Source organism: Sinohyriopsis cumingii, chromosome 16, assembly GCF_028554795.1.
Source record: "Sinohyriopsis cumingii isolate HCF-2022 chromosome 16, ASM2855479v2, whole genome shotgun sequence".
NCBI classification, from domain to species: domain Eukaryota; kingdom Metazoa; phylum Mollusca; class Bivalvia; order Unionida; family Unionidae; genus Sinohyriopsis; species Sinohyriopsis cumingii.
Genome location: NC_142976.1, coordinates 19,603,888 through 19,622,440, shown reverse-complemented (window position 1 = coordinate 19,622,440; position 18,553 = coordinate 19,603,888). Strand labels below are relative to the sequence as shown.

The 18,553-nt window shown below is 35.3% G+C and overlaps 1 protein-coding gene across 1 annotated transcript in view; it reads right to left on the bottom strand.

The window, feature by feature from the left end:
- The window catches only part of LOC149780033 (uncharacterized), a 28,279-nt gene extending 10,151 nt beyond the window's left edge, over positions 1–18,128 (bottom strand). Inside the window, exon 1 of the mRNA XM_089937423.1 lies at positions 17,066–18,128. Coding sequence (XP_089793549.1) covers positions 17,066–17,773 — 708 coding nt within the window. The 5' untranslated portion in view covers positions 17,774–18,128. The remainder of the gene's footprint in view (positions 1–17,065) is intronic.
- Between the last annotated feature and the right edge of the window lie 425 nt (positions 18,129–18,553).

Genomic DNA, 18,553 nt, shown 5'->3' with positions numbered 1-18,553 from the left:
AGTAAACAAATACCCTACCATGCTGCCAAACAAATGACTCACCAATCAAACCAAAACCCAGAAACAACCATGAAGCACAATCTAGGAAATACAGTAGCAACTAAAGAAACAAAAAGAACTCCAAAACCCAACCTGGGTACCAAATCAAAAACAAAATCCACCCCCAAATAGCCAGGTCAAACGGCAAACATAGGAAGACCCAAATTAAAGGACCACAAACCAATAAAATAGGATAAGAGTCAACAAAATTCCCCCTTAACAACAGTAAAGGTAAAACCAAACATAGATAATAGGATCACTACAGTACTCTCAGTATTATAAATTTTAACAGTAATCCTAAAAAGCTTTATCCCAAACAAGCAAAATACTGAGCACCTATTGGGGGAAAAAGCAAATACTAGGAAAAAATGTCTTAATCCTCAGCCCTTAAATAACTTATTTAAAAGACCACATACCATTATGGATAACACAACAAGACACAATCTAAAAATATGGCAATGTAAATGTAGGGGTATCACAAGTAACATCAATGAACCAAAAATCTAACTCAAAGATCAAGTTCCAAAGCCTGCTATAATTTTCATTCAGGAAAGTAAGATCACCGAAAAAAAACAGGCCAATACCCAAAATCCCAGAATACTCTCCAGGCTACTTTAAAACCCGTACTAGTGGGCGGGGGGGGGGGGGCCTAATAATCTTTATCATAGAAAACTTATCACATATAACCCCAGTAAACATAATACTTACACTAGGTAGCAGCGAGACCTTTGAACAACAATCTCTAATAGTCCAAACAGGAGAGGGTAGTATTCAAATTTTTAACATCTACGACCCTGGAGGAAATGCTAACGTTACAAATCAAACAACCTATAGCCAAATAACCAAACACAGAATAGAAGACGGCATCGTCATCTGCGAAGACTTCAACGCACAAAACGAGCTGTGGAGGGTGTAGTATGACACACAAAACAGGCAGGTTGGTTGAGGCATGGGCTGCCGAATCCAACCTGACCATCCTTAATGGCGGAACTAAAACACGTCTCAACCCGGAGGATGGTTCTCTGTCTGTCATCGACCTAACGATATGCTCGCCGAAATTAGCACATATCATTGATTGGAGAGTGGACCAAAACGACTCATTAGGCAGCGACCACTTTCCAATCATCATCACCCTTCAGATGGCGGTGCAGCTTAACCCCATAAGTAAACACACCCGTGGGCAATATGATAAAGCTGATTGGGAATCTTTCACGAAATCGCTAGCAGAAATTAACACCACTAGATTAGAAATTATAACATAAATAGCGTTTATGAAAACATAATTACCACCATTCAAGCAGCAGCTACAACTAGAATACCTAAGCCCAGTGGTACACAAACTAAGCAAACAGTACCCTGGTGGAAAAATCAATGTAAAATGGTCCATAAAGAATATCAAACAGCAGTTGAAAAATTAAGAAGTTCAGGCAACTCTACAGATCTTAGATCTTACAAAGAAAAGGGGAAAAATACTAAAACAAATAATGAAACAGGCAAAGGAAAAATATTGGCAAAACTTCTGCTCTAAAACTAATATTAATACTATCACAAAATAAGTATGGGATAAAATCAGATTAATTAGGGAAAAATTGTAAATACCAATCCCAAAATAGCAAGTGCCATCACAAATAAGGAAAAGGCGGACAAATTAGCCAACCATTTCAACACAATGAGTAGCAACCTAAACCACACGCCAACATTTCAACGACACAGGGAAAAAGTGGGGGAAAAAACTCATAAACATCTATTTAAAGACATAGGTCTAAAATCATCCAACTTATATAGCGAAATATGAGTGGGAAATAGCACTGGGATCCAAAAATAACCAAAGAAATATCTCGAGTGGAAGACCTGATAGATTACAACGTATATAAATACTTACCCAAAAATATTACTAACTCTATCCTAAGGCAATTAAACACAATTTGGACCGTAGGCAAACTCCCTCATAAATGGAAACATGCTATTGTAATCTCGATCCCAAAGCAAAGTAAAGATCCTAATGACATTAAATCTTACAGACCCATCTCCCTCACAAACAACATCTGCAAAATCATGGAAACAATAATAACAAATCGACTGAAATACCGCTCAGAAAGCAAGAACTTAATAACCCAAAACCAATGCTGATTTAAAAACGAAAGATCCACTACGGATCAACTTAAGCGATTTGAAGTGGTAATTAAAATTGCATTCAACTCTAATCGAAAAGTGGACAGGAACTTAATAGCAGTATTCCTTGACCTAGAAAAAAAGCTTTCGACTTCGTTTGGACAAAGGGCAAAACAGCCAAATTAAACCATTTCGGAATCATAGGACGAATGTTCAATTTTATCGAGTTTTTTTAACTGACCGCAAAATAATAACAAGAGTTGGGGGCACTTGTTCTGAAATATCCTCCCTAGAAAATGGTACACCCCAAAGGAGCGTACTCATCCCCACACTCTTTAACATCATGATAAACGACCTAGACTTAAACTTAACTTCAAGCGAAATTGAAATGTCACAGTTTGCGGACAATAGCGGGCTATGGAGATCAGGAAACTTCGCAAATCACCAAGTCATTAGTGAAATTCAAAGTAGCCTGACAATATAGGGAGATGGGCAGATAAATGGGGTTTACAAATCACCAAGTCATTAGTGAAATTCAAAGTAGCCTGACAATATAGGGAGATGGGCAGATAAATGGGGTTTCACATTATCCCATAAAAAATAACTATTGTTGTACTATTTACACCTAAATGTAGTATAAAATTAAAATATTCTAAACTCACTATCCAAAATAAAACAATCAAATTTGTCAAAGTAGCACGATTCCTGGGTATGTACTATGATGAACACCTTATTTGGGGACAACACATAAACACTCTAGTAAATATCTGTAATAAAGATCCAAATTTATTGAAAACCCTTAAAAATACCATCTTGGAATCCAACAAGGAAACACTATTAACATTATATAGAGCACTAATAAAATCAAAATTGGATCACCGAGGTCAGATATACAATTCGGCTCCACAACAACGCCTCAAAAAAATAGACACGATGCATTGACGAAAAGCACTAACTATCTGTTCAGGCACTCAACTATCTGCATCACTTGCTCAGCTCCAAATTCTAACTGGAGAACTACCATTGCACCTCAGCAGACAGGAGCTAACCCTAAGATATGCAGCACGAATAGCAAGCCACCTTAATACACACCCCACCCAAATAGCCATTAATAAATGCAATAAAACATTCAGTGGCAAATTAGTTCCAAACATCCCTGCAGGAAAACTAATACACCAACTAATTGGACAACTCCCAATAACTAATTACCAGGCAGAAATAACTTAACACCTTGACCCAACACCCTGGATTAACACTAACCCATCAAGCAACACTCAAATCACGAAACTTGGAAACAAAACTGATCAAGAGCTAAAGATAAAAACAGTTATGACAACGGAAATTATGGCCAAATATCCTAATTCGGTGAAAATTTATAATGATGGATCCAAAACATCAGAGCCTTCCAGAACATCAGCAGCAGTAGTAATCCCTGGATTTAATATCCAAATAGGAAGCAGACAACCTGATCACTGCTCTATCTATACAGAAGAATTATGGACCATCTTGGAAGCTCTCAAGTGGATTCAAGAAAACAACATTAACAAGGCAGTATTAATAATTGACTCGCTCAGCGTAATTACCTCTATATTCGAAAAATATACTAAATCAAGAAAACAACTTCCTTCGCCAAACCTACTTAACACTTAAGGAAATAACAACTAACAAAGAGTAGAATTCATGTGGATCCCATCCAACATCGATATCAAGGGCAATGAACTAGCTGACCAAGTAGCAAAACACAAAGTAAACTACCGAAAACCTACTAACATTACGTACAGTGTCAGCAAATTCATCAGTATAGCAAAAAACCTATATTAACAGTAAATGGCAGGAATAGTGTAACCAAAACACCAAAGGTCGCAAACTCTTTTCCATACAAAAAGATTTTGACAGAACTAGGAAACTATCTAAAGTTAAGAACTCCTATGAAAAGATCATTAATAGAAAGTTAACCTGGAAAACAAAATTGGCAAGCAGTTTTGGAAAGCAAATAGGTACCTAAACCTTGAAACAATAAGTGGTTCCACTTTCATATTCCTGAAGATTTAATTCACATATTCAACAACTGCCTAAAGCTCAAGAAAGAAATATCTAAATTCAAAAGGGAGCAAAATAAAGTTGGAACCCCTGTAGCATACCAAATTTCATATCGATTGCAAATCCGAACCTAAACACCACATATGTAAATATAATTAACTTCATCCATGAGACAGGACTAACAAACACAATATAAGATAAAGTAATAACTAATGATAAGGACTTTAATCAACTGAATTACCTCCCCTTAATTCAGATAGTCAGTCATTCGCGCCATTCAACATTGAATAAACCGAAATGGCAACTAACCACATTGAAAGATGCAAAAGTTTCAAAACTTTCTAGATAATCTGGGGATGATAGAGGAAATGTTAACAAAACTGGACGATGTTATTACAGGTCCTACTGAGATAAGATGGAGATAAACAACTTTGATTCCTGACTTTCTTATTTCCAGTTCGATCCCAGCACTTCTTCGCTAATACTAGCGATTTAATACCTACCTCGCAAGTGTGACACCACTCTTCTAAAAGGGGGCCAGAATGATATAATTTCCTCCCTCTCTTTCGATCTCCGATCACAACATGGGAAAAATAATCACTAACATCTCTTTTTTATGAAATAAGTCACTTGGGGAAATAACATTCTAACAGCTTTGCTAAAACGTTTCTCGTGAACTTAACCTTAATTGTCCGCTGATCGCGAGAATATAGAAAATGTAATCTCGCGTATTAATTATTACAGTTTGGGCAACAAATGGCGTCATTTTTACTCAGACAGTATGTTACTTTTATACCAAAATGTACAAAGGGCGTGTTTTATATTACAGTATGAGGGGGAAATATCATTGTTTCGAAAGAGGGCGGGGATGTTATTTTATTTTTTAAAGTAAATATCTCAATGAAGTTTGTAATTTTTAATGCAAATATTTTACTCGCTATCTTTTATGATTACAGTCATGAAGTTCTATCATTGCATTATCATTTTTTTAAAGAATCTACGAGCTGAAGTTTTTCTTTCTTTTCCGGCAAATAAGTAAACGAGACGTTGAACTATTTGCTGCTTTCAGATGTTTTGAACAGTCAAGTAATCAATGTTAATCAATTTAAGTGAAATATCTCATTTTTATTTGCAGTATGTAAGGTTTACTTTGTGAGATATTATTTAATGGATGATTGTTCTACCTTGTACATGGACACTTTCTTGATTTAAACACAATGCCGCTTGCGAAGCGGTGCCATTTTCAAAGAAAATCGGGTCCGTCTTGCCATAGTGTTCAGTCTGTACGTAAAAATGATTTAAATTTGGCACATTTATGTGGCCCTTATCTAATTCGAATTAAATAAATTATTTTGATACGTTACTGAGTACAAGTATTTCACGAGCGAAGCGGAGATATTGTTTTGTCACCAGTGATGAAAGAATAGATAAAAAGAAGTTCTGAAAGTTTACAATAGTTGTATACAGTGACTTTGTTTTTTTTACAAATTTAGAATTGTATATTTTAAAACAAATTCTTTAAAAAGTGTATTTTATCAAATTATTTAAAGTTTTCAATGTTAAAATGATAAGATTTTTTAAATTTTACTTATCAAATTTCTTGCGCGGATACAGTGAACATTGCTGAGATAGGGTACTAGAACAACACGATGACGCTGTCAAAAACTTCAAAGCTTAAAGGAGACTAGAAATCAAACTTTTCGTTTTACGTATGTAATTCTATACAGATTTTAATTCGACTGCAATGTTTATAAATTAAATATCGTAAGCGGGTAGTGATTATATTGCGTGGAAGATACCTCGATTCCGTAAATTGCCGAGTTTTTCCGAGTTTTAATGAGACGACAGATCACGTGGTACCGTGACGCTATGCAGGCCAGTCCTCGAATACAAACATAAACATTGGCGAGCGAGGCAGACAGGAGGAGACCACATTTGGGTTGCACATTCAAAAGTTGAATCTGCAGTCTGATATAATAGTTTATGCACTCTACTGGCCAGTGCTAAAAGAAATTTGTTAGGCACAGGCCCCGGGCTGGTGACTTAAATAAGCTAAAGTCCTGAATGAAATTCCACAAGCCCGGACAGTTTATACCTGTCAACTCTCAAGCCGGGAGAAAAACCTCCCGATTTTGAGGGTATTTCCTCATCTACCTCCCGATCTCGTAATATCTCTCAATTATGCGCAGCGAAGTCCCGATTATTACATTATGTCTGTCAATTTTCATCTGTCAGAAGAAAAAAAAAAACCAAGCCACTTATAAATATATATAACGTATGCAATCCACAGTCTAAACTGCCACACTGCAGACATCGTAGCGATATGACTGAAAAATTGTTAAAGCTACGTTAAAAATTCAAATCACACGCACACACGTCTAAATCCGGCACTGGACGAAATAATTAATATCATACAACAGTTTTTTTTTCAAGTAAATTTCAGATGTTTTTAAACAACTACAACAGTACTATAGTAATAAAAAAAAAGAATAAAATTGTCACCAATTAGCTTAAATGAATGATCACTTTGAAATTTTCTCTGCAAACAAAATTTCATCTCCATTTCCGCCAAAGAAACTCGGCCAGTTAACACCTGACATTCCTCTACCGTATATGTAAAGTTTAATTACCATGATTAAATTACAAGGAATAAAACAAAATATAACATGCAGTATATGTGGCCCTAAAGAACTAATTCTGAATAAATATTTTATTCAGCAAACAGTGTTACATGCATTAAGACTTATACCTAAGGAAATAAGGTGGGGCATAAAACGTGAGAAAAACAGTTGCCACAATGTACGGTAACTTGTGACTGCAGATTTGAACTGTTAAAATCAAGTCCATGGCATCGTTAAGTAACAACAAAATAGGCATCGTTTATTTGGTAATCAATTGCTGGTGCTTACACATACACACACTGTCGAACATGGTTTCTTTGAAGTATGTCCGAAGGGCAGTCCTTTTCACATGATCAGTGCAAGGGCTGACCAGAATATGCAAAAGGGGCTCGTCCTGGGGGAATAATCAGGCGTATCACAGGGAGAAAAGGCACGTTCAATGGGCGGTCGCACACTGGGGCAAGGGGTATTGGGTCAATAGCCTCCCCCCCCCCCCAGTTTATATTGTCAGACAGTTAATCTGAAACTTTGACCTCTTTTCTTTTAATCGTTGTTATTTAAACTGCCCAATGAATAGTTTTATATCAGTTCCAATTATTACAGAATACCGTTTATACATATTACATGTATACAATGAATTTTTTTTTAATTTTTAATTTTTATAAGATTACTGAAAATTGTGTTTTCTCGAAACACGACAGGTTTAGAATCTTATTTTTAGCAAAGCTTCCATTTGATTAAAATAGAATCTAATTTTCACCTAGGACAGTAGTGATTTGATTTAGATTGTGTCGTGTTATGGCATGTATGTCAACATCTTGAAAATACATTTACCTATTTCGCCAGCGCGATCAAAGTTTCCTCAGGCAAACAATTTTTGTTTCGACAAGCCTGACGGGCACATCACTTTGAATACAGGATGGGGAGGAACTAAAACCAGAGGGGCCCAGGGTGTCGGGCTATCAGATTTGTTTTTAGCACTGCTGTTGTAGATAAAAGATCCGTGGATTGATTGTTGTATTTTGTGGTCACTTACTCGTCTTTCTGCCTATTTTTGTAACTCACACGTTTAACACTTTTCCCAGGATTTAAAATGACCAAAGGTATGTCTGGAACAGCGCCAACTTTTAGTCTAGGCCTAGCATTTGCGTATCTTTGAGCTGTCATCTTTTCAGGATCCCTCTTCTAACATTCGTTTGAGAAATGTAACGAGCACATAGTGCTGTATGGTGTTGCTATGAAATCGACTCGCTTGTAATAATGTATCCATACTTTCTTTATACCTTTATCTTTCGGGAAAAAAAAAATTACGCCAACGGGCTTTTCTTAATGTTCTATTACATCCGTAAGCAGCGCAAAACGGTATTGTCTTTTACTCTGGCAGCTCCCACTTGAGCTGCTAAGAGTCGCTACTATGACGTCACATCTCGAAAGTAACCGAATAGGCGCGGAAATTTTGCATACGAGGTCACGGAAATTCAACTCCTAGAAGATAGGCCAATATTTAAATATTGGCATTACGGTCGCAGATGATACTTCAGAATAAGGTTTTCTGCTATAGTACTTTTATTATTATTCTATATTTCCATTGGTTTCTGGTCTCCTTTAACATCATTAATCAACAAGTTTTAATAACTTAATTTACTTGCAAGGACTCTGGCTAGACTTTTTTCTTCTTTTTTTTTCCTTTTCCTTCCTTTTTATTAATTTTTTATTATTCAGAAGTGTGAATTGTGTGTGTTGCCATGCATGTTTACAGTCTATCCCGGTAACTGACGCTCCATCCATATTTTCATTGTCATCCAGGTGTTCGGTTTACAATCGACACTAATGAATGCCCGATTTCTTCGTCGTTGTTAGATATTAATACGAATGTGATGCCAGTTACAAAATTTTTCTTCCTATATGTAATCAAGGTTTTTACATAAAAATGTGTACGATTTGTCTTAAAGTGTAACAGCAATACAGTACATTATGGATGACACAGAATATGAAATCTCAACATGTCATGTAAGTCAAGTCGCTGACAGTGTGCACGAGTCGTGTGGAAAACTATTTTAAAAAATAGTACTTGAAGCCTGCTTTCTTTTTTGTTTGGGGTTGACTTTTATGTATTCTTGACGGCACCTTGTCATTGACTAAATAAATATATACCGGAGGGTGAACATTCTTGACACGTTTAAGATCTATTCATTCTCACTGGGTGAGAGAGGGAAATGGTTTACGAGAGAGCGAAAGATGGAGCGAGAGCGGGGAGAAACATTAGAACTAAATATGGAAATACTGGTCTGAAAAACATACATTAGGACAAACATACTAAATAATGGAAAAGAAAGTAGTTAATAAAATTATATGGTCACTGTGGTGATAAAAGTGGTATTACCACTACGGCGATATAATTTTTCTGCCACTTATAAATTTAAATATCTCATCATTAAATATATACAGAATCAGAACATTTCGGCAAAAAAAAAAAAATAGCAAGGATGGGATGACAACGGGTTGCTGTGGTAAAATATCACAAGGAAGTCACAATACAAAAGTATCAGGTAACTATAGACAGGTAGGATGAAAGTCACAGTTTGAATTATCATAACAATGATGGACAGACGAGTAGGACAAACACTCACAGTTTAAGTTATTATAGTAATTGTGGCCAGGTAGGACAAAGAGTTTGAATTATTCTACTAATTATGGACAGGTAGGACAAAAAGTCACAGTTTGAATTATCATCGTAATGGTGAAGAGGTAAGGCAGAAAGTCACAGTTTTTCAATTATAGTAGTAATGGTGAAGAGGTAAGACAGAAAGTCACAGTTTGAATTATTATAGTAATGGTAGACAGGTAAGACAAAAGTCAGTTTGATTATCGCAGTAATGGTGGGCAGGTAAGACAAAAAGTAACAGTTTGAATTATCATCGTAATGGTGAAGAGGTAAGACAAAAGTTACAGTTTGATTATCATAGTAATGATGGACAGGTAAGACAAAAGTCACAGTTTGAATTATCGTAGTAATGGTGGACAGGTAAGATAAAAGTCAGTTTGATTATCGCAGTAATGGTGAACAGGTAAGACAAAAGTCATAGAACGTAAAGTTACGCTTTGAATGGTTATGGTGTAATATGCTTAGGATTAAAAAAAAAAACACTGTCGATTTCCAAAGTAAAATCTTACTTTCACTCACCATCCACTTGCATGAATGGTTAAGCAAGTCCAAAAGATACGTTTAACATTGAATTTACAAGCAAGTCAAAACAGTCCATCTCTGCTTAACATTATTAAAGTACAGTGAACGAAGTTTCATTACGCTTTAACTTTCCTTCTACATAAGAAAGCAATTTCTTAGATGATATATATGACCTTCTTCAAGCATAACGATTATTTTTCAATTTGCATGAACTTGAGTAGAACAGGAAAAAGAAGACCGATATTGCATTTGCTGTCAAGAACAGGAGAAGAAGACCGATATTGCATCTGCTACGTTACGTGTTTAGAAACAGTAACAAAGAAAGAGTGAAAACAACAAGCTTTGAAAAATGTAACAAAAAAAGTTATTTCCCTCGAAAAACTGTAAAAATGAATAAATAAGTACTAACGGTTTAAAGAAAACAAATCCAGAAATTATCCAGGAATAATCCACGAATTCAATTTTTAAAGTCCTAGTAATGAAATATTCTAATGAATTCAAGTTCGAGCCCCGAGGAAAATTCCAAAATGGAAGGCGATGACGTATACTGTAGCCAGTATTGTGCTGTTGTGTCTACGGTTCTTTATTGTTTCACAAACAATATTCCAGTGTTTTTGAATTTCCGAATAAAATTTCAAGAAATGTCTTTGTCCAAGAATTATGTATGAGAACTCAAATATTTCCAGGAAAAAGAATTCATCTTTTAGAATTCAAATAATTTGAATAAAAATTAAAATGTAACTCCAAACTGGTCACAAAACAAACACTTTCCAGTGTAAAGGCCCAACTAACTAATTTCTCTTTAATCAAAGGTTATACAGTCAAAAAACACGCAAAACAGATACCCATATGATGGTCACATGATCACATTCCAGAACAGTTTAGAATCTATTTACATGTCTAAGGTCACGTAGTCCAGTACAGCCTCGATCTCACTCTAGGTTTCCCACAATAAAGAATAAATTTTAAAAAAAGAAGCTGTTTACTTGACTCTCACTTAAGGCATGAACTAGGTCAGCAAAAAGATATAAATTTCTATTTTTAGGTGCTTTCGACTAAGCAGTTAGGTCAAACTAATTTCCGGAAAATATCAAATTCCTATTTCAAAAAATTACATTACTCTGTCATGTAATAAAATTAAAATTAAAAAGATTTAAAAACTTACAAACAATTAAATTAAATCAAATATAAATTAAATGAAATATTCATAACAGTTGTAAAGTATGGGGAGTCTGATATAGAATAAAACCTTGAAAATAAACTGATATAAAGTGACAGTAGAATATTTACTGTATTGTTTTCTTTTTTATACCCATTTGTCTCTCCCTGAAAAGAAATATCTGTACCCTCGGCAGGTAAAACTTGGCGGCTGAACGACTTGACAACCAAACCTTGGCACAATGATATTTTGCTAGTAATTGCCTAAGCTTTGGAAGAATGAAATCCTTGTTCAAACAATAGACTAAATTTGCGTTTGAACAATTATCAATTACAGAACAAAAACTAAGAAACTACTTGCTATTGGCTAACTAATTCAAAAGGGAATTCTCCCTTCATAACTAGATAATCAATAGTTTGTATCCAATTTAGTGAATTTCATTTTTGTGTCGTCACATCCTCCCTGCTTGCATTAAGAGAACCTATGTGGGATCCTACCCGTCCTGACGGATGGCCATCCTCTACTACAGTTTCATCAAGTGCGATTTCATAAGAACAATTAAAGTAGACTACTTAAATTTAATTAGAACTAATATTAGAATCCTACATTCTTCTTCATAGCATAAGCAAGTTTGAAAATATTTGACTGCAGCCAGCTACACACTACTGTTTTACGATGGTATGAGCACATGGTTTTAATGTAAAAATTTGTATATATATATATATATATATATATATATATATATATATATATATATATATATATTTATATGTGTGTGTGTGTGTGTGTGTTTTGCAGTTTATCTAATAACCGGCTCAATATGGTTGCCGTGAGTGTTGCAATGTCACCATCTTTCGAACAGCCTTTATACAAAGACACATGGCCACAATATGAGGCCCCGATTTCGTGGAATTTAACTCAGAAAAATGAGAGGACTGGTTAGAAACTTTTAAACTGGCAAAATTCAAATATTATTTTATACATGCATCATTTTCTTAAAAGTGGATATGGTCTGTGAATAGAGGATACTGCAGTATTGGCAAGACGAGAGTTTATTTGCAGTGCTAATTTTCAGACTTTTCGGGTACTCAAAGAATGCTTCTCAGCTCTCTTATTCCGATGAATCCTTGGATGACGTACCCATTTACATTTGGATTGACTCCCATCATTGGCTTTTTCAAACCTGCCAAACCTGCCAAAATATCAACTTGGACCAATAATCTTCCAATATAACATGTCGACCCATTAATTACAATGGGTCAGGATGGAGTGGGGAGGGGTCTTCACTAATTACAAAGCAATTCAATCTTTATTATAGCTTACCTCCAAGTTTGTGATTGTGTGATAGAAAATCTTCTTTTCCAATTGAACTAGGTACAAGTTTTTTATATAATATCTTAAAACAATTGATTTTTTTTTAAAAAATTAATTAAATTAATAGAGAATTACTGGTTTCAACACTGACACTGGTCTAGCCAGTTTGCAAACTTCCATCAGATGCCTGGAGAACTGATGCCAGCAACAGATTCCTTTCCTCCAAATTACTGTTATATGGTAACCCAAATCATGTGATGCATGAAATTAATTAATTAATGAATACAGAGAAGTATCCTGCAAGAATATATCTGGGAAATGGTGAACAAAACTCTTACACAGCTAACAAATATCTTTCTAAATGATTCTACTGCAAGGGAAACAAGATGAGGACTGTCCTTCTCAATATTATATAGCGGGTATGATTCAGAAAACAGTGAACACTAACACCAACTCCTGTGAAAATCTAGTAGCTAATATATATATATATACATATCTCCATACTAACAAGTGTTCTTTTGAAGTGTTCATTTTCAGTTGCTGAATTGCCAGTTATACATCAGAGGGCTACATTAGACCCCCATTCAGTTGATTTGACAATTTTTCTCAACACAATTCTCTAGAAAACATTAAAGGTAGAAGAGAACCTGACAATCTGCAAGTCAACCATGGAAGACACACAATCTTCAGCTATATCGGCTTTCAACTGATTTTCCATGAGACTAATGCCTAGTTGTATTAGAAACATCATTTTCCATTGGCTAATTTGCTTGCGCATGAGCAGAAGGGTAACAGTTGGAGTTCTTTTTTTTTTTTTTTTGCTTTATGGACTCATCAGTTTCGTATGGAGACCGCAATTTATTCCAAATGCCCACCTTATCCTAGTTTTTGCAAAGAATTGCCTGTTTGTGTGCAGTTAAGACCGGTATGCCTTAGATCTGGGGCCAAAAGGTCTAAAATCCGGACCCAAAATCGCATTCCGACCTCAAGCGAATTTTGGGTGGGGAAAAACCGGGTCAAAAAAATGAGGTTTTTCCCTCTGTATTTTGTAGTGCAACTAGTACTTCCTGATTATTTGGTATCATTTTAGAGCTATATCTGTCTGCCTTTTTTTAATGCCACCCATATTGGTGTATCTTAAATGACCTTGATGCTGCAGAGCTCAGAATTAGGGTACAGCCTCATCACGCCTACAGACGGGATCGGGGCCGAATCAGTTAAGAAAGAACGACAAAAACTTCAATGATGGTAAGGCTTAGAACAAGAATAAATAATTATTTTTCATGTCTCAAGACTTGTACACACATAAAAAATACAACATTTTCGGTGTTCCGACACTTATAGATACAAAAATGACAAGACAAAATTATAAAGATCACAATATGTTACGCAGCAGTGGCCAGCCCTTGTTAAATTACAATGTCAATAAACAGTTTTAAACTACAATTGTTTTTATGTTTTTTAATTTGCATTTGCATATTTTCTGATATCTACAACACGAAATAAATTCAAGGTAAATAGAGTCTTCATAATTCATGTGCCGTTTAGACTTCAGCAAGAGACCTGTATTATAGTTTACAGTACTTAAATAGTGTCCATTATGCTTAGTATCACTTGAATCATTGTTTATTCCAAACAATATTTTGTTTTATTCATTCTTTTTCATTAAATCTCATCCTTCCAGGTCACATGTTAGCTATACATCCATTATTGTTTTATTTACTTTGATTCACGCATGCAACATTTATCAGTGAGCCTATAAAGTGATGAAATCTATATGAAAAGACACATATTTAAGGATTATTCATAAATATCCTAGGCATATAACTACTCATATATTCATTAAAAAATTAACATAATTGCAATTATTTTAAAGTTTTTTTCTGAAACTACATTATCATACTTTTTAGGCATTACCGAAATTTATTTAAGTGGCGTCTACAATTTGAAACCAGGAGATGATCGTCGTCCGTCACAAGTTAAAATAGTAAATGTTCATACAGTGGTGCCATGCTATAAACAATATCACTAAACAGTAAATGCAAACACTATTTTCGTTGCTTTAATACTGGTAGCGCATTTTAATGAAGTAGGTATTTAAATTTTCAGGTTAGAAAATGTAATTACTAATGGCTTTTTACAAGTTTAATGCAAAAATGCATAAAATGACAACAGTAAACTACCAGTAGAGCAAAACCAATAGAAGTTACTTTCAATACAATTAACACTGCGCTAATGCTCAGTTCTTGCCATCATCCAATGAAATTATACACATCTGAAGTGGAAAGAATCAATAAGAAAACTGAGGAAAATTAAACTGTATTCTTTTTTTGTCATATAAATTATAGTAGTTTATAACAATGCAGTCTAACAAGTCATAACAACTGTCCTGTAACAAACATTAAGTCTAAATTTATAATTAATAAAAAATTAAAACTACTATCTACATATTATGCCAGACATTCAGTAGTCTTTTTTCCTCTCAAATCTGGGTGCACATCCACACATAATAAGATTCAATGTCAAATCCTGAATTTGTGAATACTCTTTGACAGTGGCAATGGCTAACTATTCTGACTGAGTCATTTCCTCTGTCAAAGAATAAATCTTTTAACAAGTGAAAAATCTATTGCATGTTCTCTTAATCTGTTTTATGTATTTCATTTTCTATATTATCTGATAGTGGATTTCTATGTTTGCAGTGCATTTTCTTATGAACCAGAATGTGTCTCTACAAGGGTAAAAATAATTAAAAACTATGGTTGACCCAGAGCAAGCACCTTTGAAAATCCAATTGCCCATCATTATTCTGGTTCTATGCAATTTCTGCAGGATGCTTTAATTTAAATTATTCAACAACTTTTCTCATAAATAAATACTGCATACAATACTTTTAACTCAACATCAATACTTTTAACTCAACATCAATCCTGCTAATATAAAGTTTCATACATGCTGACACACTTACTAAAGCTGTCTGAGATCAGCAAATAAAAGATAACTGAACATTTTTCTTTTCTGATGGTGTTTTGTAGTCTGATAAGTCAGCCCGAAAACCCATGGTATATATAATGGTACTGATGGGAGTCCAGACTAACTGTCCAGACCGTCTTCTTACCCGTCATCTTTCTAGTAAGTCACACTTACATAAAACTTATCAATATTTTGGATGTATCTGAGTTTATGTCATTAGAGTTAATGTTATTGTTAATCCAATACTAGTATCCCTGTGTCACCTTTACGGTCAATGTAAACATTCCATATGAAATTTATGTTTAGTCATTACCCAACAAGCCAATACAGTATGCAACATCAACTGTGATTAGTTTTATTCCTTCTACTTGCCATTCTCCCTTTGTTAAATTTATCCAACAGAATGAGGGCCACATGCTCTACAGTGAGTGCCCAAATCTTCCATCCACCAGTGGGAAAGTGTACTTCAAGATCACTGGCATTCTGTGTGTCAAGTCAAATTTGAATGATACTGTTATCATATTATGGGGTGTTGACAAACTACAAGCATTTGCTGGTGTTGCTTCTTTAAGGGCCATCATGAGAAGCTATAGTAGCATGGACTGTGATTATTAAATCAGATAAGGAGTAGCCAATACATGTTGATTGGTGTGGCTTCTTACCATGAAATCACCCAAAACTCAACAAGGGAATTATATGGAGATAATTCAGTCACCCTGCTAAAGGTACCCAAGAGTAATCTGGTCACCGGTTTAAGGGTACCCAAGAGTAATTTGGTCATCCGGCTAAGGGTACCCAAGAGTAAATTTAGTCACCCTGCTAAAGGTACCCCAAGAGTAATCTGGTCACCGGTTTAAGGGTACCCAAGAGTAATTTGGTCATCCACCTAAGGGTACCCAAGAGTAAATTTAGTCGCCCTGCTAAAGGTACCCCAAGAGTAACTTGGTCACCCTGCTAAGGGTACCCAAGAGTAATTTGGTCACCTTGCTAAAGGTATCCAAGAGTAATTCTGTCACCCAGCTAAGGGTACCCAAAAGTAATGTAGTCACCTCGCTATAGGTACTTAAAAGGGACAATTTAACTGTGAAATGTGTGTCACTGGAAAAAATAGTTCCATTGTAATATTAACATAATCATTTTTTATATATTTGGAGAAACTGAAATGGCTGCCAAGTATTAATTTTTTTATGGATTCTCCCACCCCTGATATAGTTAGTGATTTTTTTGTTTTGTTGTTGTAGGGTTTAACGCCATTTTTCAGCACACAGCTATATATGGCAGCCAGTATTAATGGTGGAGGAAGAACCAGGGAAAACCCCCAAAAGAACCACCGACCCGCGAGAAGCTACTGGCAAGCTTTCTCACATACCCACACTGGCCGAATCCGATACTCTAACTCACACAGACAGAGGTGAGATGGCAGTGATCCATAACGGAGAGCGCTTTAGACTACTCGGGGCTCTGATATAGCTAGTGAATTTCCATGTTTAAAGTACATAAAGCCTGTAGGCATCCATAAATTGTGGATTCCCATGCTTGCAGTTCTTGTTCTTAAGAACTTGCTGATCTATTTAGCTAAAACGATGTACTGAACATGTCATATTTTGACTGTTTCCCTTAATCATGCGTTTCTTTATGCTTTCTTAATCCTTTCTTTTCACGAAAACTTCTATCACATACTTCACACTTGTATGGCTTGATTCCCGAGTGTATTTCCAAATGACTCTTTAGATGCGGTTCCTGACCAAACCTTTTGCCACATTTTTCACATTGGTATGGTTTTTCTCCGGTATGTATTCTCATGTGTCTTCTTAACTTTCCGTTCTCTATAAACGCCTTACCACAAAGTCCACATTTATATGGTTTATCATCCTCGTGTACTTTCATATGATATTTCCGGCTATCACTATATGTGAAAACTTTATTGCAATATTCACATTTGTGCGATTTATCAGCTGAGTGGGTTTTAAGGTGCTTCCCAAGTTTACCGCTTTCAGTAAACCGCCTGCCACAAACTTCACATTTGTATGGTTTGTCTCCTGTATGTAACCTGATGTGTGCAACAAGGTGTGCGCTCTGACTAAAACTTTTTTCACATGTCTCACATTTGTACGGTCTTTCTCCCGTATGGATTCTCAGGTGTCTCTTCAACTGTTCATTTGAAGTAAATGTTTTTTCACAAATGTCACAATGGTGTGTTTTTTCCCCAGTATGAATTCTCATATGGCCTGCTAAGTCAGCACGAAGACTAAACAACTTGCAACAAACTTCACATTCGTATGGTGTATCTAAAGATGAATTCTTTTCTGTGCACTGCCTACCGTCCATTACGATGGAATACGATTTTTAACTTAGGCCCAACAAAGAACAGAGTTTGTCGTTTAGCTAATACCCAACCGGTGTTAAACGTCGCTGTTCAATTAAAACGGTGTTACAGTTTATAGTAGACACAGAAACCTAGAAATTTAATCGTTGTGGTGGATTCATCGTAGCCATGAACGCTGTATTATTGCGTTACTTAATGTTGTTATCGGTAGGTATTAAAACCGATCTGTTGTTGCTGCATTGTTACGAATTGTGAACTTTTTTTACGTTCCCTCTATCTTTTCCTATTAAAAAAAAAAATCTCTCTCAGTCCAATAGTGTAAATGTAAATAAAACCGATTATTGTGGCTGACCCAGATTACCGTACCATGGGGGAACAACTCTATATTATCGCGGCATTAGCCCAACTTAAGTATGGTAGCACCCACATATTATAATAAACATAAATTTCAACTTATCGATAAGATGAATGTCCACGCTTGCACTGGCTGAATATTTCCACCATAATAAACGATCCAGTGACTAAAATGAATACACTAATGTCAGATAAGTTGAAATCAGATGTAACAACACCAGAAATTAAAAATGAAAATATTTGTAACTTTGTCTGAATTTCGTATTGTCAATTTTGGTCCATATTGGCTATCATGGAATGAAATTTCAAGCATAACCATGTTTGGACATGTACGTCGCCATCAGTATATGACCTATAATCATCAAACATCGAATGATACACTGAGTATATTTCGTAATCAAGAGTTTTATATCTGATGATCGATAGAA